Source organism: Echiichthys vipera, assembly GCF_963691815.1.
Source record: "Echiichthys vipera genome assembly, chromosome: 19".
In the NCBI taxonomy this organism is placed as follows: domain Eukaryota; kingdom Metazoa; phylum Chordata; class Actinopteri; order Perciformes; family Trachinidae; genus Echiichthys; species Echiichthys vipera.
In genome coordinates, this window is record NC_139844.1 from 4,939,801 (window position 1) to 4,962,748 (window position 22,948).

At 43.7% G+C, this 22,948-nt stretch overlaps 1 protein-coding gene across 3 annotated transcripts; it reads left to right on the forward strand.

The window, feature by feature from the left end:
* The first annotated feature begins 962 nt into the window (after positions 1-962).
* Positions 963-22,413, forward strand: cep43 (centrosomal protein 43). 3 transcript variants are annotated; one of them, XM_083933522.1, is made up of 20 exons: positions 963-1,096; positions 2,167-2,220; positions 2,327-2,381; positions 4,456-4,544; positions 6,078-6,200; positions 6,586-6,612; positions 7,743-7,799; positions 7,892-7,962; positions 8,121-8,182; positions 8,639-8,700; positions 9,369-9,419; positions 11,477-11,518; positions 15,329-15,531; positions 16,100-16,156; positions 18,146-18,214; positions 19,459-19,568; positions 20,450-20,509; positions 20,725-20,758; positions 22,077-22,164; positions 22,257-22,413. In XM_083933522.1, the coding sequence occupies exons 1-20, from the start codon at positions 1,013-1,015 to the stop codon at positions 22,335-22,337; spliced, it is 1,479 nt and encodes a 492-aa protein (XP_083789648.1). In that variant the 5' UTR covers positions 963-1,012; the 3' UTR covers positions 22,338-22,413. The 3 variants fall into 3 exon arrangements, with proteins under 3 accessions (XP_083789648.1, XP_083789650.1, XP_083789649.1); XM_083933524.1 differs by lacking the exon at positions 18,146-18,214; XM_083933523.1 differs by lacking the exon at positions 11,477-11,518.
* Positions 22,414-22,948: the final 535 nt, after the last annotated feature.

Here is a 22,948-nt window from a genome sequence, read left to right on the forward strand (position 1 = left end):
CTCATCATCCCCTGTTCTTCTTCCTCCTCCTCCTCCTCCCCCTCCTCTGTTCTTCCTCCTCATCTGTTCATCTTCCTCCTCCTCCTCCTCTGTTCTGCCTCCTCATCCTGCTCCTCTGTTCTTCCTCCTCACCCTCCTTCTCTGTTCTTCCTCCTCCTCCTCCTCTGTTCTTCCTCCTCCTCCTCCTCCTCTGTTCTTCCTCCTCATCCTCCTCCTCAGTTCTTCCTCCTCACCCTTCTTCTCTGTTCTTCCTCCTCCTCCTCCTCTGTTCTTCCTCCTCCTCCTCTGTTCTTCCTCCTCCTCCTCCTCTGTTCTTCCTTCTCATCCTCCTCCTCAGTTCTTCCCTCTCACCCTTCTTCTCTGTTCTTCCTCCTCCTCCTCCTCATCCTCTATTCTTCCTCCTCCTCCTCCTCTGTTCTTCCTCCTCCTCCTCCTCTGTTCTTCCTCCTCATCCTCCTCCTCAGTTCTTCCCTCTCACCCTTCTTCTCTGTTCTTCCTCCTCCTCCTCATCCTCCGCTGTTCTTCCTCTTCTTCACTTTCATTCTGTCTCTACTCACCCTTCTAAATATGTTTGTTCTTCTCTTGTGAGACAATGGTCTCAAGACCACAAGAGACCACAATGCAACATAAAACACCCTGAAGCACCCAGAATGAAAACTATCTTTTTGTTGTTGTTTTATGTCTGTTTGTAGTTGTTTGGGGTCTCTTTGTTGTTGTTTGTCTCTTAGTGGTCGTTTGTCTCTATTTATATAAACAAATAAAATAAAATAAAGTAGAACAGACAGATGTGTTTGTGTGTATTTTGAATATATTTATAACACACACGTTTTAAAGCTTTATGGATGATACACACATATATATGTAATAAGTGTGCAGTTTCTACCCGGATCAGCAGGAGGCGGCGGTCCGCTTCTGAGAGCCGACGTCAAAGCGTAGAAGAAGACACTTCCGGGTGGTTTGTTTTGGTTTGTTGTCCCGACGACAGCAGTTTGCAGTTAGCTTCACAATAATCATGTCAGCCACAGAGGACGACACGGAGCTACGGGACCTGCTGATACAGAACCTGGAGAACACCGGAGTCCTCAACAAGCTCAAGGTCCAAGACGTTCTAATGTCTTTGTATTTTAATTTTCACAAATAAAACTGAACCGGCTCGAGATGCTAGGCTAGGCTAATGTTAGCTCAACGGTTATTCGCCAGTCGTCCACATCACAGGTGTTCGGTTCTGTTTAAGTCACTTTGCCGGTGACGTGAAACGGCTTTTCAACGGAAAAACCCGGGTGTTCTGTGTTAGCCCTTTGCTAGAAGGCTAATGGAGCCGCGAGTGTTAGCTAGCGGTGTTAACGCTACTGCTAATAACAGAAGATGAGCTGCAGTTTGTTCATGAGGAAGTTCCTGCACTGAGCCACTTTACACTTTATTACTGGAGAGTTCACTGCTTCTGATATTCTCTGCTTGGTCTCCACCTCACATGTGATATTTCACTCTTTACTGAACTATTATCGATGTACTTTTCCTCTCAGCTGTGTACTAATGACACCAGAAGGCTGCGACTGCAACAGGAACATTCACAGTTGGAATTAACGGGGATATTTGGGAACGTTGGCTTCATTTATACTGTACTGTATTAATCTGTCATACATAAAATATGTTGAAGATTATGGTGTTTAATAATAATTATAATAATTATACAGAGTGTCTATATTCCCACAGTAGAGCACATATATGCAGCATGTTGTGTTCTAGAGAAATAGTGGCTCATTGAACTTGTGTTCAGAGTCAGAAATACTTTAAATGTATATGTATATTAATTGTTGGGTCTATGTGAAAATCATAAATAAGTCATAGAGTGTGGTCTATACCTACTCTGTGAAGTGTCCTGAGATAACTTTCTTATGATTTGGCACTATAAATAAAATTGAAATGTAATAAACCTTATCAAATGTATTTACGTCACTTAAATCATCGATATCTCCAGTCATGAGTCCTCACAGGTCCTGCTGCAACTAACTTGAATGCACTAACTGACACTAAATAAACCATATTTTATTAGAATGACTGGTGAATCCAAGTGTGCCTGAATGTCAGATATTTCCTGACTGTTTTTATAGAATTATAATATTGTGTGTGTAATGTTAAAGTACACTGCTGTGAATCCTCCTGCAGGCAGAGATGAGGGCAGCAGTGTTCCTGGCGATGGAGGAGCAGGACAAACTGGAGGTGAACGTTCACTTCAGTTTTCTGTCTCTGGTTCTACTGAAACACCTGTTTTCTGAATTATTATTATTATTATTATTATTGTTATTTATATATTTGTTTCTTACAGAACAAAACTCCTCTGATCAATGAAAACCTGAAGAAATGTCTCAACACTAAAGATGGTGAGTGTCTTTTCTTTCATGCGTTCTTCACAGATATTTTCATCTCTTGTTCTTCTCTGAGTTCTTCTGTTTGTTGTGATGAAGGGCATTTGGTTTGTCTTCATCACCACAGGGCGGCGCTGTGAGCCTTCACACCTGCATGATTAACGAGGATCCGGGGCCTCATTTCTAAAGGTGGCATACGCACAGAAGAGGGTGCACGGCACTTTCTAAGCAAGCTTTGGGATTTATAAAAATCAGCCTTGATGTGAGACTGTGCGGTCCTCCGAGCACACTCTGACCGAGGCGTAAATACAAATATTACCTCATTAATCATATAAAGAATTCACAAAAGCCGTTCTTAAAATGAAAACACAAACAGTGTAAAACAACTACAATAAGATGTAGGATCAGAAATCCAAATGAAGACTTCTTTGAAAAAACCCTCTTAACTCATGAATATGTTCTGTGTATTAAACAATACCTGCATGTTATGGAGTTTATTCTCATAAATAATGCGGCGAACAGCTGAAGCTGTTATCGATGCCTCTGTCTGCAGTTAGGAGCGCAGTTTACATGCGGTTATATATCACACAGCTAAATAGCCTTTATTTGAATTGCTTCAGTTCGATTTAAAAATTAGATGAGATTAATTCACACACCTGTATCTTTTTAGATCAGTCAAATCCAATGGTCAGGTATAATATATCACAGTGCGTAAGGGCGCACACTCACTGATTCACTGATAAATGAGGATGAACGGGTTATGAGCCGGTTCAGACTGCCGTGTTCTGTTCTCATGGTTCATTTGGATCTTTGAGAACAGGGAAATAAAAAAAGCACAAGCTGCATCATCGTCCTGTTTCTCAAATGTTGCGGTGCTGTTGATTGTTGACTGCACTTGTGTTGCTGTAAGAGCACGAGTGAGAATGAAAACGCTTTCATTCCTCTCCGTTTCATTTCCTCCACGGTCCGACCTGCTGACGCTGCATTAACTGTCTGCACCATGTTTCCACTCTGCGGCCCTTTGTCCACACTGTGTCCTCCAAACAACAAGTTTCTCCTTTTTTCCACCTCTCCAACAACTTCACAGTGGTTATGTCTTTTTGTTTTCCTCTCTCTTTGTCATGATGTCGTATGAATGAATATTCATTTGGGGCGTTTCATTGACTATTTATTGGTATCTATGGGCGTGACATGGAGCTGCAGGAGCTGCTCCACATTTAGAGTTGATTGGGATTCATGAAGGAACCGGGCGTAGGACGTGCGTGCGCTCTTTTGTAAATCCCAATATTGTGCACGCACGTCCTATGTTTTGTCCGTACGCCACCCTTGACATGAATCCTACGCACAGTTTCATAAATGAGGCCCCTGAGCTGGAACATTACTGAACCTGTCATATAAAAACTCAATACATAAATAACTTGATCAATGAACGAATATGCCGTGAAATGTGTGTGCAAATAAAAACATGTTAAAAGGGAAAACTCAAGAATATAGTAAATTAAGCAGCTAATTAAGAGTGGGTTATCCATTTATGTCACATTGGACCAATTTATTAATGCATACATACATGTGTCATCATCATTTATTGAGTCATGTATTTATTTATGTTTTTAGCAGGTTCAGTCCTTCAACATACTGAAAACAACTAAATGAATATATAAAAATCAATTATATCAAAAGAAATTACATCAACTATGTTGTGACATTAGTGAATCTAGAAAAAAATCATTATAAATACATAAATAAATAAATGAAAATAAATAAAATTAATTAATATAAAATAAAGAAAAAAACAAAAAAAAAAGAAATAATGATAAATGATATTTTAATTTAATAAATTAAATTAATAAATGTATAAATAAATAAAATAAAGCTTATTAAAACTAAAATATCCACTGATGTCACATTTTATCGATTTATTAATGCATACATTTTTTTTTTATATTTTGGGGATCATTTCATATAAATTCTATCAAGTAATTTATTTTTTTAATGTTTTTATTTTGGCAGGTGAGTTCTTCATAACAACCACTTCAGTTTTCTCTCTGGAAGACAAAGTGACGTCCGGTGTCCTGTTGTGTCTCTGCAGGACGCCTGGTGGCTGCACTCATCGTGGACTTCCTGCAGGTGTTTGACCTGGACTTCAGCCTCGCCGTGTTCCAGCCGGAGATCAACTCGGTGAGTGTGGGGACGCAGAGAGGCGGCGGCGGCGCGACCACAGTGTTCCCACCAGCCTCGTCACTGTGGTCTGTGGTGTCAGATGCTGTCGTAACCTTCTTCCTGTCAGCTGCCTTCTCTCCATCCCACGTCTTTTATCTCTTCTCTTTGCAGCGTTACCTGAATGTTCTAAATCTGGTTTTAAACATGCCGTTTGTTAACGCTGCACCTGTGAAAAAAAACTCTTTAAAAACTCTCTGACAGGTTTTTGTTTGAGTGAAGGCTGAGTGAAGAATCCAAACATTCACATTCTGGTCAAAGTATGTTTTAGGGCGCACTTACACTGTCCATTCGTACCGTGCCCTGTGCTTTAGGGTGATTATTGTCTCTCTCTAGACTTTAGCCATGAAGGGTGCTTGGGCACGGTATGGATGTAGTGAGGCTTTATAATAATAATAAATTTATAATGGATGCTCCGATCAGCACTTTTGGGGGCCGATCCAATCACAGAAATCATAAATCTGCAGATACCGATACCGATCACAGAATGGATGGGAGAATAATAATAATGATAATCCTCAATGTACTGTATTTACAATCTAGCTTTATGCACCACTTAAAGTGGTAAAACCATTTGTACTAAAATCAATAATAAATATAATCAAGATCTTTATGTACCTCAAGATCAAGATCAATAGATGAAATAAAATAAATCAAATTAACTTCATTTACTTGCCTTACTCCCCAAGTGAGGCAGAAAAGAATTCACAATCATTTTAAACAAAAAGAGGAAGGCAGTTTACTGCCACTTCATCGCTTAATAGTCCTTAACCATAAGGAAACACAAATTACCACATCAACCGTCTGAACCCTGTGTCTTCCACCACAGAAAGAGGCTGCTCGTCACTCCAGTGAATTCCATAAGCTTTGTTTTTTATATCCCTCCACCTTTTCCTGTCCCTGCTTGTAAGGCTCCAGGTGTTTAAACGTTTCACTCATGGTGAGCTGAGTGACGGGGGTCTTTGGGATTTGTTTTGCCCGGGTTTGTTTCTCATACATGCCGTATTCTGTTGTGTGGCGCGTTCTCAAATGTCACATGAGGTTAGTTGTATTAAATTGTTGTTGTTGGTTACCACCTCTTGCAATTTCGGCGAGGTTTACATCTTATTGGAAATGTGAAGAAATTCCAGACCGGAGAACTCGTGCTGCCAGCCTCATTCATTCCTGTTTAGGGTCCCTGAATTCTGATAACGATCGGCAACCGATCGATCGGAGTTTCCCTGATAATAATGATAGAGTCAGAGTAGAAATAAACGCCACGTAAAGCCTCACAAACAGCTGTTCCATCTCTTTCTATCTGTACATCTGTTTTTGAGGAGCACTCTGGGATTATTCTGCCTCTCTTCTCTGACCCTGGTGGAACTTCCTGCTCTTGTCTGAGTGGATGTGTCCGTGGAGATGGAGGCAGATGAAGCCGACCACGAACCCCAAAAGTGTGAGCTGATGAGCTTGTTGTGGTGTTCACCGACCCTTCTGCTGTGTGTTGTTGAGCAGCTGAGCAGCGTGGACAGTCGGGACGCCGTTTGCAGAGACCTGGCTCTGTCAGAGTCTGAGGTCAACAGGAAGTCTCCTCTGCTGCTGGAGCTGGTCAGAAGAGGACGACACAAAGTGTCCGAGGTGAGACCAGCATCGTTCTAACAATCAGTGACTGTGTTCAGGCCAAACTCAACAACAAAACACAATCTTCATTAACAAAGACCGACATAATATTCTGTTTATTCTGTGTTTCCATAAATGTATTTAATGAGCATTTTGAAGATTCTCATGAGAAAAGATGAAGAGAAACGACAGAATTCTTTAAAACTTCCTCAACTGCTCCTTAAGTTATACGGTCTGATGTATTTATATATAATATACTGTATATGAGATCACAATATACTGTATACAGTATATAAATATATATAATTTATGATATCCGTCCAGCCTTCAAACCATTGCTCAGTCACAGCAAATATTTCAACATTTTCTTATCTGTTTCCTGTTCTGTGTCTTCCGTGAACAGGGAGACAGAAGTGGAAACATCCTCAAGGTGAGTGTGAGTGTGAGTGTGAGTGTGAGTGTGAGTGTGAGTGTGAGTGTGAGTGTGAGTGTGAGTGTGAGTGTGAGTGTGAGTGTGAGGAACAAGCCCCCGGGAAGCTCCAAAAACTGCAGTTCTCTCAGTGTCCACTAGGAGTAGTTTGTACAATAGAGCAGTTTCTCATTGACCCCCATGTTAAACAGGCTGTTTTCACAGCATCATTAAACCTGTTTAAGACCTGGTACAAAAAAACATTCTAGTCTGTATGTTTAGTTAATATCTGATGAAAACACTGTGCGTTTGCATGCAGTTTAAAACACGACTATATTCGGGTTAAGGGAATACTCCTGTTTCTCAAACACCATGTAAACACCGTACTCCGGGTAAAGTCGGAGTTCTCCTCCCAACCACAACAATAGAGCGTTACCTTTAAACCCAGGGAGGACTTCACAACGGCAAGTAAGATCACTACCAAGAAGATCTGTCGTCATTCTGTCCAAAAGTCCTCTGCTTTCTGTGTGTGTGTGTGTGATCTGGACTCCACTTTAAGCTGCATTCTCTCTAATGTCCAGCAGGGGGAGACTCCACTTAAAGCTGCATTCCCTCTAATGTCCAGCAGGGGGAGACTCCACTTAAAGCTGCATTCTCTCTAACGTCCAGCAGGAGGAGACTCCACTTAAAGCTGCATTCTTTAATGTCCAGCAGGGGAAGCCTCCACTTAAAGCTAAATTCTCTCTTATGTCCAGCAGGGGGAGACTCCATTAAAAGCTGCATTCCCAATAATTTCCAGCAGGGAGAGACTCTACTTAAAGCTGCATTCTCTCCAATGTCCAGCAGGAGGAGACTCCACTTAAAGCTGCATTCTCTCTAATGTCCAGCAGGGGGAGACTCCACTTAAAGCTGCATTCTCTTTAATGTCCAGCAGGGAGAGACTCCACTTAAAGCTGCATTCTCTCCAATGTCCAGCAGGGGGAGACTCCACTTAAAGCTGCATTCTCTCCAATGTCCAGCAGGAGGAGACTCCACTAAAAGCTGCATTCTCTCCAATGTCCAGCAGGGGACATGGCTGCTTTAGGCGTTGGTGTGTTTGACTGAGGTCCATAACGTTTAAAAACGTTTTTTTTGACTCTGTTGTCTCGTAGGAGCCGTCGCAGAAACAGATCTCGCTCGCTCGGAAAAGGTTTGACTTTTACGACAAGGTGAGTATCCGATACCTGCATGTGATGTCGCTGCCCCCTGACCAATCACAGCCTGCTCTGGTGAAGCTGATTGTCGTTTTGTCCTCCGTCAGGACGGGAGCGGCTCAATCGTCAGGGAAGATCTAAAGAGCGTCTTCACAGATCTGTTCCCCGGTCTGAACAAGTAGGTTTAGAGATTATGAGTTCAGGGTCTGGAGGTCGTTCTCTGTTCTGTCTCAGCTGTTCCTGAGTTGAATTCATAAGTTGTATATTTGACAGCTGGTGTTGAAGGTGGATGAGAACAAAATAGTAACAAAAATTCTACTGAATGTTGTCGTGCAGGACCATGTTGGAGAGGTTCGTGTGTGATGAGCTCCGAGCTGCAGACAGGAGCTTCGGTCAAAGTAAGAGTTTGAAATCTGCTCGAGGTTTCCTTCAGCTCATGGACCACTGGAACCAGTAAAAACACTGTTTAAGGTTATCCGCACTGCACCCCTGCTTGCTCGTGGCTGATTGAGTTCTTCACCAGCTCGGTCTGCTGGGCACGTAACCCAGCATGCTTTGTGCAACCAATTGGTCGCTTCCAAAACACAATAAATGAGTGAATGAATCAGGTGGCGTGCAGAAGGCAGACACCGAGGACTCAAGCAGCGACGGTTGAAGGAACGGCCTGAAACATTCCAGCGGGTTCTTGACATTTCCGTTGTTCGCGTACCGACTACAAAGGCAATCTGTTGGAGTGTTTCTGGAGCGCCGTTCCACCGTTGCCGCGGTCTGAGTGGATCCACAGAACGCTGCGGACGGTCCAGGACACAAGTCAAAGTTCGTGACCACGTGCTTTTGTTTGTGTCTGTTTACAGCCATAGACTTCCAGGAGTTTGTGAGCGTCTACAAGCGTCTCTTCTCTCAGTGCAGGAGTGTGGTGAGTTCTTCCTTTCTTTATTAACAGATTACACAGACACACAAAGGAAGGCTAGCACTTTCCCTCCGCTCCCAGTCTTTGTGCTAAGCTAAGCTACGCCTGTCAGTTTGAGCTGCTGGACATCTTTAACGAGGTGATAAGCTTTTCTAGAAAGCTGTTTGATTATTGCAATGTTCATCACATTAGAGTATAAAGAGGTTCCTGTACCACAGCTGGAAGGTGCTTGAAAAGCCTGATGGTGCACCTTGAAGTTCTTGAATGTGACTTTTAAAAGGTGCATTCTTTAGTCCTCATTGGTCCTGATGGTGGACGTGTGTCAGCAGCCTCAATCCGGCTGTGAAGTTGTGCCATAACGTCCTTTCAAAAGAAAAAAACAACGCAATTGTCATTTACCTCTTTCTTATCAATGAAAAAGTGTCTCACTGAATAAAGAGGTGATCATAATTGTCTCCCATTGCGGTGTGCCTGTGGGGGATCTCATGTTCTCCTCTGTCACAAGCCCTGGTGCTCATACCTCCCAGATTCCTTTTCCTAATAAATTAATTTAGTGGTGGTGGAGCAAGACCTGGAAATCAAATTGTCACGTCAGACTGAAAAACCAGCTAGTCTGTCCCTCTAAACAAATGGACGTGCAGACTCTTTTCTGTTGTGATCCTGTGTGTGTTCAGGTGCTGCAGGACGGTCCTGAGGACAAGATCAGCCCACCACCAGTCAGTAAGGTACGTTTCCTTCAGCTGTGTGACATATGTGGCACTTCACATGACATCATGTAGACGGGGAAACTGAGCTGGACAGACGGATGTGTCAGGACGGGCGACATTAGACGTCCAGGGAAATAAAGAGACGCAGTCAGGATTTAAAGGCTGAGATGTTTTGAAGATTGGCTCCGACACAGCAGCTCAACAGATGCGACACCTCAATACATCTGGATCACTTTTACAAGCTCAAATTCAAGCACTTTCCAAACATTTCAAGGTGCATAATCAAGCTCTTCCAGCACCTGAAAGCTGGGATAGATTCCATATTTATATCTAGATCATACAGTATAAATTAAATTAGTTATCGAGCTATAAACAACCAGATTATGTGTCAGGACTGTAGACTTGGCGTCCTGTATTACTTCAATTTCAAGCACTTTTCAAACCTTGAAAACGCCACATTATACAACAAGTAGATCCAACCACAGCGTCTGATTGGATGAGACATTGAGAAGGACAGCAGACAGCAGACATCACTAACATTTAGACTGCTGAATTAATGTTTATTTATCACACTCTTCCCTGTCCTTGAATATATTCAATATTTACAGGTCTCAGCACACTGTTACTAATAAAGTAATACATCTTTGTTTATTCCAAAAGTTACTTCAACAATAACCTGTAAAAAATATTAACGGAGAAACCCTTGAGAGTCGCTAACACTGATTAGCTCAGCATGAGAAGAGTCTCTACACAGAAAACAAAGCAACAATGGGCTCCTTCCTTTGGGATTGACTTTGGTAATCCACTTGAATGGACTTTACTATGAGAGGAGCTGGTACAGGGGCCAGTAGGTAAGTCTGTAAAAACACTCTTTTAATAAACTCTGGGTTCACTAACTACGCTGTTGGTGCTTTGTTTTCTGTGTAGGGACTCTTCTCATGCTGCTGCAGAGGTTTGCTGTTATTCTGAGCAGTCTTAGTGTTTAAAAAAGACGTTTTAATGCCTTCAGCTTACTGCCCCCAGCTAATCAGTGTTAGCCATGTCCATTTGTTAGCGACTCTCCCGGATTCTCCGTTAATAGTTGTTAAACAAAAAAATTGTCTCGATGGCTTATTTGATGAGTGTATTTGCCAAAAAAAAAACGGAGACCCCCGCCGGAATTACACTTCAATGAATTTTACTTATGGAGCACACTTTAAAATTCAAAGACAACTCCAGGTTATGATCTCTACAAAGGGACCAGTGTTTCACGCCTCCATGGAAACAGTCATTTCTATATAGATAATGGTTCACATTGCCATCCTGTCTGAGTGAAACTGAGGCTTAATATTCCTCCTTTCTGGGACTATTCCTCCTATCTGGGACGTGACGATTGTGAAGCACAACCTGTGACGAACAAAATCTTTGTCTGGAGAAGTTTGCCACATGGTAATTCAGGACTTTCTCTGCCATGATGGTCGGCCTCTCACGGGTTTCACAGGCTTTCCAGTCGCTGATCACCACGCTCCCTCTTCTGCCATCTCTCGTTTCTGTGATCAGCTGCTTCCTGCTTTTAAACCTCCCGGCAGTGCCGAGGGGCCGCATGGACTCTATTTACATGGAAATGGAGCCACCGATATGTGCAGGATCCGAGCCATCACATTAGGAGCTAAATCAAGTCAAATAAATACCTCGCTCTGTCCGAAATCAAGGACCAAGACGCAGGAAAGACAGCAGATCCCGTCGACTAGCCAGAAAAACACCTTTAGAACACAAGCACAAAGAGTTCTATAAACATTAAGATGATCTGATTAAGTTGCTAACGTGTGTGTATAATCTCTCTATCGTCATCGTTGCTTTTCGGTGGTGCGTACAGTCAATTCAAGGGTTTCTATCAACGTCACAGAGCCGTCTGACAGCACGATAAAGCTGTGAAAACATTATGAATATAAACCGATGGAGATGTTTTGAGGCAGAATCTTGTTTAGCTTCTGTGTCAGCACTCATCAGCTGCTGTAGGCAACACAATCACACTTGTGGACATCAGGACAGGAGCTGCCGTGTGTTGACAGCTGCTGTGTCCCTGTCATGCACAGATCCCCAGATATAAAGGAGGCCAGAGTCAGACAGCAGCCAAGGTAACAACATGGAGAGATAAAGATACTCACGCTAACACTCCTCTGCTCACTAACTCTTGAAAGCTGAACACACGCTGATCTCAATAAATCTCCATGTGTTTCTCACTGTGACTGTTTCAGGTTCACCGTTTGCCCAAACGTGTGGCTGGATGACCTTAAGACATGACTCAGGGCTGAGAAAGACCCCTCCACCTCCTCTGATGCATGTTTCTGATTAAATCCAATTAACAGAGCATTTGATTTATATTTTTATTTGCCGTTTATATTCCCTTAAAAGAGATGCTGGAATAAAACAGAAATCAAAGACGAAACATCATCATTCATCTAGTTGGGTTAACATAAATATGAACACCTAGATTTATCATCTGCCATCAGCTGCACCATCTTCACGGTTCAGACCCGGTCCGACCCCAGACTGTATGTGAAGACTTGTATGTTGGATGTTCTAACAAAGAAATCAATACTTAACAACATTTACAACATTTCACAGAGCTGGAGGCTGATGGGGAGTCATTGTCAATATCCCTGGCGGAAGTCACTGAGGTAGTCAAACAACTCCAAGGTGGCAAAGCCCCAGGGGTTCGTCCAGAAATGCTGAAAGCTTTGGGTTTGGAGGGGCTGTCTTGGTTGACACGCCTCTTCAACATTGCGTGGAAGTCTGGGACTGTGCCAAGGGAGTGGCAGACCGGGGTGGTGGTTCCTCTTTTTAAAAAGGGGGACCAGAGGGTGTGTGCCAATTACAGGGGTATCACACTACTCAGCCTCCCTGGTAAAGTCTACTCCAAGGTGCTGGAAAGGAGGGTTCGTCCTATAGTCGAACCTCAGATCAAAGAGGAACAGTGTGGATTCCGTCCTGGATGTGGAACAACGGACCAGCTCTTCACTCTCGCAAGGATCCTGGAGGGGGCCTGGGAGTATGCTCATCCAGTCTACATGTGTTTTGTGGCTCTGGAGAAGGCATATGACCAGGTTCCTTGGGAGATACTGTGGGAGGTGCTGCGGGAGTATGGGGTGAGGGGGTCACTTCTATGGGCCATCCAATCTCTGTACACCCAAAGCGAGAGCTGTGTCCGGATCCTCGGCAGTAAGTCGGATTCGTTCCCGGTGGGGGTTGGCCTCCGCCAGGGGTGCGCTTTGTCACCAATCCTGTTCGTGATTTTCATGGACAGGATATCAAGGCATAGTCGTGGTGGGGAGGGGTTGCCGGTGGATTGCTTACTCCAGGTAGGGAATGAGTCCTTACCCCATGTGAAGGAGTTCAAGTACCTCGGGATCATGTTCACGAGTGAGGAGACGATGGAGCGTGAGTTTGGCCACAGAATCGGAGCAGCGGGGGCGGTATTGCAGTCGCTCTACCGCCCTGTTGTGATGAAAAGAGAGCTGAGCCGGAAGGCAAAGCTCTCGATCTACCGGTCAATCTTCGTTCCTACCCTCACCTATGGTCATGAAAGCTGGGTCATGCCGAAAGAAGGAGATCGCGGGTACCAGCGGCTGAAATGGGTTTTCTCAGGAGGGTGGCTGGAGTCTCCCTTAGAGATAGGGTGAGAAGTTCAGCCATCCGTGAGGAACTCGGAGTAGAGCCGCTGCTCCTTTGCGTTGAAAGGAGCCAGTTGAGGTGGTTCGGGCATCTAGTAAGGATGCCCCCTGGGCGCCTCCCTAGGGAGGTGTTCCAGGCACGTCCAGCTGGGAGGAGGCCTCGGGGAAGACCCAGGACTAGGCGGAGAGATTATATCTCCACGCTGACCTGGCAACGCCTCGGGATCCCCCAGTTAGAGCTGGTTAATGTGGCCCGGGAAAGGGAAGTTTGGGGTCCCCTGCTAAAGCTGCTGCCCCCGCGCCCCGAACCTGGATAAGCGGATGAAAATGAGATGAGATGAGATGAAGTTGTTGATTTCCTGAATTTGACAACAGGTCGGTCCTAATCCTTGTTGAAGCTAACATAAAGTGAAGTGACTGTCCTGATGCTAAATGAATTTAATGCTATCTTATGTCCTGATGCTAAATGAAGCTAACGGTAGCTTCTGTCCTGATGCCAAATGAAGCTCACGCTACCTTCTGTCCTGATGCTTAATTAAGCTAATGCTAGCTTCTGTCCTGATGCTAAATGAAGCTAATGCTAGCTTCTGTCCAGATGCTAAATAAAGCTCACGCTAGCTTATGTCCTGATGCTAAATGAAGCTCATGCTAGCTTATGTCAAGATACTAAGCCAAGCTAACGCTGGCTTCTGTTCTGATGCTAAATAAGTCTAATGCTGTTTTATGTTGAGTATTTAGTCATTAGTAATATATCAGTAAGATGCTGAAAATTATGTTTGTCATTGTATGTTATTCAAGAGACAACCTCAGGGCTAAACTGCAGTTCCTCCAACGGCTACTTGAGGCATTTTCCAAGAGTCAATCCCCGTAGAACTCGATGTTAAAATTAATAAATCCCCATAGACCTCCATGTTAAAATGAGTCAATCCCCATAGACCTCCATGTTACGGCAGACTTTTTTACCAGCTGCTACAAAAACACTTTTGGTCTCTGGAGCTCATTTCCCCATTTATAACTGTACTGGGGCTGAATTTAGATTATATTATTGTAACTATTTACACAGAATCGGGTGTTTCGGTATAAAACACACATTTTTAATCTAAGTTTTAAGTATCCTGGATCATAAATACATGACTGACATTTGGAACAAATCAAACTGGTTGAAAATCTGAAGAATGCTAACATTAGCTTTGCCTGTTAGCCACAAAACAGTTCCACCTGCAGTTTGTGACTGTAAATATTTAGTAAAAACTGATCTCTATTTATGAACTAGTTAGTGAGCTGCAGCCTGCTTTAGTTTAGTCATAAACAACAGACTGCAGATCAGCTTCAGAGAGCTGAGATCAATGTCATCTTTAATAACTCATCTGCTTCAGATTAATATTTAGAACTAGAGTCACGATGATAATGATGATGATGATGATGATGATTAACACATTTCTGATCAGCAGCCTTCTCAATTCCCAAATATTGGTAAATGATTGACTTTCTCACCTGGCTGTAAATGGAGTTTGGGAACAGATTGTAGGGCTGTTATTAAACCACAAATTTTTGACCAGAATTCTACACATGGACTTTTGAAAGTGACACCAACGATTAAAGAGCATATCAACCGACTACTGGCAGTCAGACCTAAAAGATTGATTGGTTGGTTGGATGAATGGTTGGTTGATTGGTTAGTTGGTTGGATGAAAGGTTGATTTGTTTGATGGTTGAAAGAAAAGTTGAGTGGTCAGTTGGATGGTTGGATAAATGGTGGTTCTCTGGATGAAAGGTTGATTGGTTGGATGAAATGTTGGTTGGTTGGATGGATGAATGGTTGGTTGAAAGGTTGATTGGTTGGATGAAAGGTTGGTTAATTGGATGGATGAATAGTTGATTGGTTGGATGAAAGGTTAGTTGGTTGGATGGATGAAAGGTTGGTTCGTTTGATGGTTAAAAGAAAAGTTGAGTGGTCAGTTGGATGGTTGGATAAAAGGTTGGTTGGTTGATTGGTTGGATGAATGGTTGGTTGGATGAATGTTTGAACGAAAAGTTGAATGGTTGGTTGGTTGCTCTAATAGTTGGATGTTTGGGTGAATGAAGAAAAGGTTGGCTGGCTGGATAAATGGTTGATTGGTTGGATAAATGGTTGGTTGGTTGGATGTTTGGTTCAATGAATACTTGGTTGGTTGGTTGGTTGGTTGGATAGATTCTGGACTCTTCAAAACATCTTCTGATGTTTGCCCTGAAGCTGGCGCGTCGTCTATCTCATGTTTTTGTGTTCTCACTCAGGACTTGGACGGTGGGATGTTTCTGGGTAAAGGAGACTTCCAGCAGCTGGGCTCCAGACTCAGCGAGGTGCCCGACAACAGGACCTCCTCCTCCAGTCCGAAGAGGGACCGCCTGGACCTGGACCTGGAGGTGGAGGACGATCCCGATGATGGGGATTCGTTCTTTGACGATCCCCTGCCTAAACCACAGAAGACCTACGGCTGGTGAGTACCTTTTACCTTTGACTAGTCACACCATTAGAGAGAATGCAGCTTTAAGTGGAGTCTCCCCCTGCAGGACATTATAGAGAATGCAGCTTAAAGTAGAGTCTCCCCCTGCTGGATATTAGAGATAATGCAGCTTTAAGTGGCGTCTCCCCCTACTGGACATTAGAGCGAAAGCAGCTTTAAGTGGAGTCTCCCCCTGCTGGAGATTAGAGAGAATGCAGCTTTAAGTGGAGTCTCCCCCTGCTGGACATTAGAGAGAATGCAGCTTTAAGTGGAGTCTCCCCCTGCTGGAGATTAGAGAGAATGCAGCTTTAAGTGGAGTCTCCCCCTGCTGGAGATTAGAGAGAATGCAGCTTTAAGTGGAGTCTCCCCCTGCTGGACATTAAAGAGAATGTAGCTTTAAGTGGAGTCTCCCCCTGCTGGACTTTACATAGTCTGTGGTAACAGAAAGACATCATATCAGAGGACAGACAGAACAACCAATCGGCTTGTGTACTCTGAGTGTGAATGCAGAACTGTTGTGATGGAACAAACTTCAATCTTGTGTTTGTCTCTGTGTTTAAAGTCGTAGTTCTCCTCTGGGACAGAAGGACCCATCAGAACGGACCAGCAGTCACAAAGAGTAAGTGCCTGGACTCATCCAAGACAAAGTCCTGATCCTCGGACCACAGCAGTCTCTTCTTCTTCTTCGTCTTCTTTGTCTTCGTCTTCGTCTGCTCTTCTCTCTTAACTTGTTACGTTCAGCTGCTGCAACTGACTGCATTTGATACAAGTTTCTTTGTTTCCTCTTTCTAAACATCTATAAAAACATGCAGACTCCCAAAAAAAGTCAGTGTAACATGTAACCTCGGTCACATCTTTTAGCGTCTTTAGTCTCCTCCTGTATGCCCCTCTGAGCTTGGCTTACTTGTTTCTTCACACTGTCCCTCTGTTCATGTCCTAACTCTGTCCTAAATGTCTACTTCCTGTTCTTGTCTCCTTACATCCTGTCTGTCCTTCCTGCATCCTTACCATGTCTTCTCTGTCCTTTCGACACCTGTCCTCTACCTGTCCTTCTTTCTTCACCTGTCCTCTACCTGTCCTTCTTTCTTCACCTGCCCTCTACCTGTCCTTCTTTCTTCACCTGTCCTCTACCTGTCCTTCTTTCTTCACCTGCCCTCTACCTGTCCTTCTTTCTTCTTCACCTGTCCTTTCTTCACCTGTCCTTCTTTCTTCACCTGTCCTCTACCTGTCCTTCTTTCTTCACCTGTCCTCTACCTGTCCTTCTTTCTTCACCTGTCCTCTACCTGTCCTTCTGTCTTCACCTGTCCTCTACCTGTCCTTCTTTCTTCACCTGTCCTCTACCTGTCCTTCTTTCTTCACCTGTCCTCTACCTGTCCTTCTTTCTTCACCTGTCCTCTACCTGTCCTTCTGTCTTCATCTGTCCTCTACCTGTCCTTCTCTGTTCACCTGTCCTCTACCTGTCCTCCTTTCTTCACCTGTCCTCTACCTGTCCTTCTTTCTTCACCTGTTCTCTACCTGTCCTTCTGTCTTCACCTGTCCTCTACCTGTCCTTCTCTGTTCACCTGTCCTCTAACTGTCCTTCTTTCTTCACCTGTCCTCTACCTGTCCTTCTTTCTTCACCTGTCCTTTCTTCACCTGTCCTTCTTTCTTCACCTGTCCTCTACCTGTCCTTCTTTCTTCACCTGTCCTTCTTTCTTCACCTGTCCTCTACCTGTCCTTCTTTCTTCACTTTCCCTCTCTACTTGTCCTTCTTCCTCCACCTTTGCGTCTCCCTTCCTCACCCTGCAGTGTTGTCCCCCTGAAGGCGGAGTGTGTCTCTGGGCTGGTCTTGTCCCTGATGAGGCGAGGACAAAGCCTCAGTGAGTGAGTGTCCTCGTCTGACCTCAGATCAGTTCACAGACAGTGTTTGGTTTCAGCAGGTGGACACGTGTTCAGATCAGTTCAGTGTCTCCGTCTGTCCATTCAGAGACACTGAAACCATCTGTGTTTCCGTCTGTGCTGGGTGTCTTTGTTCTGCCCGCGCCCAACGCAGTTTAGTGTCTTTGCGAATGCAGCGTGCGTCGCGCTGCCGTCGGCACGGTTGCTGACGACGCCTGCTTTCTCATTGGTTTTTATTTTTATAAATGCGGTTGAATTCACCTCATCCTGTTCCAGGGAACCGTCTGTAAAGTTTCTGTCTCTGAACGTGTCAAATGTTACATTTGTTGTCAATAAAGTTGGTTCCAAAGCTGAGGCAGGTCGAGGTTGGTCGTATGATATATGACTGTACTGGGGATGGGCATGAGGGATCGATACCTTGAGGAGTCCTTGTTTCAAATGAACTCCATTGGTAAACGACGGAACCAGAATTTTTTTGTGTGCAGCACCTCTTGCTTCTGCTTTTGACCCGAGACGCAAACTTTGATTTTTGGAACCGGCTCTTCTCCTCATCATCAGAGAAGTTTTGTGACCTCCATGACAGGACTGTGACCAGAGGACTGGACAGGGATTATGGAAACATGTGTTATAGAAAGTAAAGATGTTATATATAAAGAGGACGACTGCCTTTCATCATCTCTGTCCTCTCTTTGCCTTTGTCTTTTTCTTCTCTCTGTCTCTCTGGTATCAGTCTGTCTGTCCTGTCTGTCGACTCAGAGGACGTTGCAGATGATGGTCTCGGTGGGACCTGTGATCTCAGGTGAGCAGCAGACAGACGGGTGTCTCATTTTATAAACCCGGTTATATTCTGGTTAATACTCAGGTTTCAGAGACGTCATGTAAACACCTGACCCCGGTGAACAGACAGACATGGGTAACCTTCAGTAACCTGAGTATTGGTGCATAAACCGGGGTCAGATGAGGTCAGGCATCTGCACATGCTCCGTAGGTTATAACTGCCTCTCCCCACCTCATGCTGCAGTGTTTTTATTTTGTTCGTTTTTTTAAAGTTTATTTTTTTTGGCAGTTTTCAAGCCTTAATTAGATAGGACAGACAGGAAATAAGTCGAGAGAGAGAGAGGGGGAGACATGCAGAAAAGGGCCGCAGGTCGGAGTCGAACCCCGCGGCTGCTGCCTCGAGGACCTTCAGCCTCTTTACATGGGCGACTGCTCTAACCACCGTGCCACCAGCTGCCCCCGCTGCAGTTGTTTTTGACCCGTAAATAGAAAAGAACAGGAAGCAACGCCGGCGAAAACAACAGCAACAACACAAGCGTTACCCTTAAACCCACTGAGGACTTCACCGTGGAGACTAACGTCACCACCAAGAAGCCCTGTGTCTGTCCTCATTCTGTCCAAAAGTCCTCCGTGTTCTCCACGCTCTCAACATTGTTGTGATTTTGACAAAAGGTCAACCGGAAGATAAAGACGTTTCCAGACCAGATCCTGTACATTTTTTTCTCATTGAGGCAGGAGGAGTTACCCCGTCATTCTTCACGTTCTTCCACGCTCAATGAGGAGAACTGCAATAACCCGCTTATTAACTGAGCTGTGGTACAGACCATAACCAGGTTACTGCTGTGACAGTTTTCTCGTGTCTTGACCACCTGGTGGCGCTCTGCTAACGTACATCTGGTCTGAATACATCTTTTTCTTCACGTTGAGGCAGGAAGAGTTACTCCATCATTCTTCACATTCTTCACGCTCATGTAAACGGGGAGAACTGCAATAACCCGCATATTAACTGAACCCGAGTAAAGGCCATTCTCTGGGTACTGCGGTGACTGAAAACACACCGAGGGTTGATTAAGTGTTTAAAAGGTTCACCCTCGTTGACTTGTGACTCCGGTTGAACCAGGGTCCACCTCGGTGTGAGTGGTCCAGGACGAGGGTCACTGGGTTGTTGGTTAGCGTGGATCTCAGGTTGTGACCAAGCCAGTCAACACAGCTAACCCCTGGTCATTGGTTTGAACCTCAGCTGACTGTGTGCTCTTCATATCCCAGGAAGGTGGAGGCACCGGGGGTCAGAGGGAGTCCAGCAGGGTCCTTGTCAGAGGCCCAGAGACCAGGAGGAGGGGGAAGCAGCGTCTCGGAGCAGAGCCGCAGCAAGAACGGTCAGACTTCAACAGTTTATAAGATTACAGCGCCCACTACAGGCTGCAGACAAACTAAAATGTGAAGTTTGCTCAACACATTTGTGTTGTTGTCCACATCATTAATCCAGAACCATGTGAGGGACTCTGGTCCAGGTGAGACATCAGGGTCCAGTCGGAACATCAGGGTCCAGGTGGGACATCAGGGTCCAGAGGTTGAAGTACTGTATGAACAGTGATATAGTCCCTTAGCGGCAAATAAAACATCATAGTTTTGGTTTTGATAAACACTATGAAGTCAAACTCTGAATATATGCTAGTCGTGGTAACCTCTTTATTTCCTGATCCTTGCCAGTAAGTTCTACGTTTCTGTGACGACCGTTGCTAAGGAAATGTCGCAACAACTATTTACAAAAGGCCATTTTACCTCTTTTTTGCATCATTTTGAAGTTTAAACAGCCGGATCAAAACTGTCAATCTACAGTGAAGTCAATAAAATGTGTAATGTATTTATCTTACACATGAAAATATCCTATAAACCTCCTAAGCAACGGAACAGCTGAAGTTTAATATAAGCTTTGAAGCTAAGACGAAAAAAAGTATCCATGAAAATAGTTAAAAATAACATGACTTATTTTTTCTCTGATTTTCATACGTTTTTTATGGCACTAAATTTTATTGTTGATGTATTTTATAATCATTTTATTTTCCAATCTGCGAAATAATCAAATAATATTTTAAAAGAATGGTAGTACATCAGTATAGTTTTGGAAGGTGGAGCTGCATTTCTGTCCTCCTAGACTGTAGAGGAACGTGTAAAGGTCCATCCTCTAGAGAGCAGGAACACACAGATGTAATAAAGGTGTCTCTCTGAGGACACTGTTGTTGTTTCCTTCCTGCAGGAGAGAGAGGCTTCAGAGATCCAAAGGTCTCGAACGATAAAACTGGATCTCTGCATTTAGGTACGAACCGCCACGACTCCACACGCTTCAGACTTTTTACTTCTATTCAGTGTTTTTAAAGTTTGAATTTAATCATGAGCACACTTTCTTCTTCTTTATGGATAAATGTGAGTGTCATCTGCAAAGAGTTTGAATTCAGTTTGACTTATGTCTGGATTTTTTTGATTTAAAAATGTTCAAATTCACAAATGAAACTTGTAAACTTTGTTCCACAGATGACGATGTTGAATATGACGATGACTTTAACAGGTGAGATTGATGAAGCTTGAACACCTTTTTTATTAAACTGAAAGTCTTCACTGCAGATATTATTTTAGAGATATTGGCCCTCATTTATCAATCTTGCGTGGAAACGGGAGCAGATCTGAGCGCAGAATTGGTCGTATGACAGGACCCACGTGTGATTTATGAAACATTCATATCGGACCAATCTCAGCGTACGAATGAGCGGGCCTTGATAAATGCGGCGGCTGAATTTGATCGTCATTAACATGTTACGCCCTTAAATATTCCTGGTTCGGAGGCCTCGCCCACTGAGGTCAAACATGGAGAGAAGGAACGCAGGTTAGAAAAGAAACTTTTCTGACACACAGATCGGCATCCTGACATCCGAGATGGAGCAAAATAAAGATGTGCTGATGCTTTTTGGCAGTCTTAAGAGTGGAATAAAAGGGGCCCATAAAAACGCTGTATGGAAAAGAAGAACGGAGGCAGTCAACCCGAAGCAGCGCTCCACTGTGGCATGTGTTCGTGTGTGCGCACTGCTGAACCTGCGCTCCTGCTCTGTAGCGGGGTTTGCCAGCGGGGTTATTAGGTATTCTGTTAGAGGATAACCTTTGTCACCTAGAAGAACCCTACCAAAATGTTAATCATCTGATACCTTGTTTGATTTAATGCAATTTATCAAGGGTAGCCACTAACCGAGGAGATGACTTTGGCTCTGCAGTGTGCCTTCCTGCAGCTGCGCGTCAACACATTCATTCAGTCATTAATTCATCTTCAACCACTTGTCCCTGTCGGGGTCGTGGGGGGCTGGAGCCGAGCTGTTTTGAAATATAAAAGAAATGCCATTATGAAGTCTGGAACCACAAGGCTGTAATTCTGTATCAGAAATCTAATTACTTTGTTTTTTCTGTATCTTTAACACAATACAGTTACATAACGCCTTTTCCTTTTATTCTGTTACGTTAAAAGTCTGAAGGCTTAAGTCCTAAGTCTTTAGGCTTAAGTCCTAAGTCTTTAGGCTTAAGTCTTAAGTCTTAAGTCTTAAGTCTTTAGTCTTAAGTATTTAGTGTTAAGCCTTTAGTCATAAGCCTGCTGTACGACAAAGTAACTACTACCTAAATGTTAACTTTGACAGATTATTAACATGAAATATGACCAAAACTCACCTTTGAGTTTGGGTGTGTTGTTCAGGGCCCAGACTCAAATAATCCGTCCATGATTATTAATTATTATAATTATTATGAGGATTCATTTTACAGCAAAGAACCGAAATGTAAGAAAAAGAGTCTAATGGAAACGTGAAAGTGAGGTTGGTTTAATTGTTCTGTTGTTGTTGCCACAGTCATCGGTCAGATCTGTCCAAGAGCGAGCTCAGCATCGGCGAAGAGATCGAGGAAGTTTCCATTGAGGGGCCCGACCACAGCGACAAGGTGACGATGAGTGGCGTCCGTGTTCAGTGAGTGAAGCGTGTCTGTGAGGGTTTAAAGGTCTCTTAGAGCTCATGTTGTTGTTTGTTCTGCAGTTTGATGAAACCACTCAGGACCTGAGCGTGTCTCAGCTCAGTCAGAGTCACGGAGCCGACTACATGGAGGACGTGTCCTGAACGCCATCGCCACCATCCCATCATGCACCTCTTTGTAGCATAAATATTTAAGACTGTAAAGTTTCAATGAGCAAATAAATGGATTTCTATTGAGACATGGTTTACGCACAATTATGTAAAGTTTCAATGAGCAAATAAATGGATTTCTATTGAGACATGGTTTACGCACAATTATTACACTTCTCATGTTTGTTTTTCGTCCGATCACATTAGCTTTCCTTGGCATTAGCGTTTAGCTACATGCATTTTAGTTATCAGTAAACTCATGTAGCTTCACTTTCTAGTGTCAACAATCACCAATAAAGGTTATTAAATCACATTAACTACACAATCCAAAATTGTCAAGCAGGACTCTTGTGAAGAAAACATGAACCAAGATGCATCTTTCACTGAAATTAGCACGTAGCTACATGTATCTTAGCTAGTATAGTGGAGCAGTGCTACAATCTTTCGTGAACTTTGGCATGAACAGTTTCCATGGGTCACTTGACAAGAAAATTGTCTGAGACATTTGAAATTTCAAGATGGTGGCCATTTTTGCAGATGGCCGACCCCTTAGTGGAGCAGTTAAGTGAAATACTGCTTTCTTTGGTGATACAAGCATAAAAATT

Bases quoted from the DNA above. Each gene is read 5' to 3' on its own strand.
- cep43 (XM_083933522.1), top strand. From the start codon at position 1,013: ATGTCAGCCACAGAGGACGACACGGAGCTACGGGACCTGCTGATACAG. The intron at 7,800-7,891 runs GTGAGTATCCGA...GTCCTCCGTCAG, and splicing joins GGTTTGACTTTTACGACAAG to GACGGGAGCGGCTCAATCGT. The intron at 16,157-18,145 runs GTAAGTGCCTGG...CTCTGGTATCAG, and splicing joins CGGACCAGCAGTCACAAAGA to TCTGTCTGTCCTGTCTGTCG.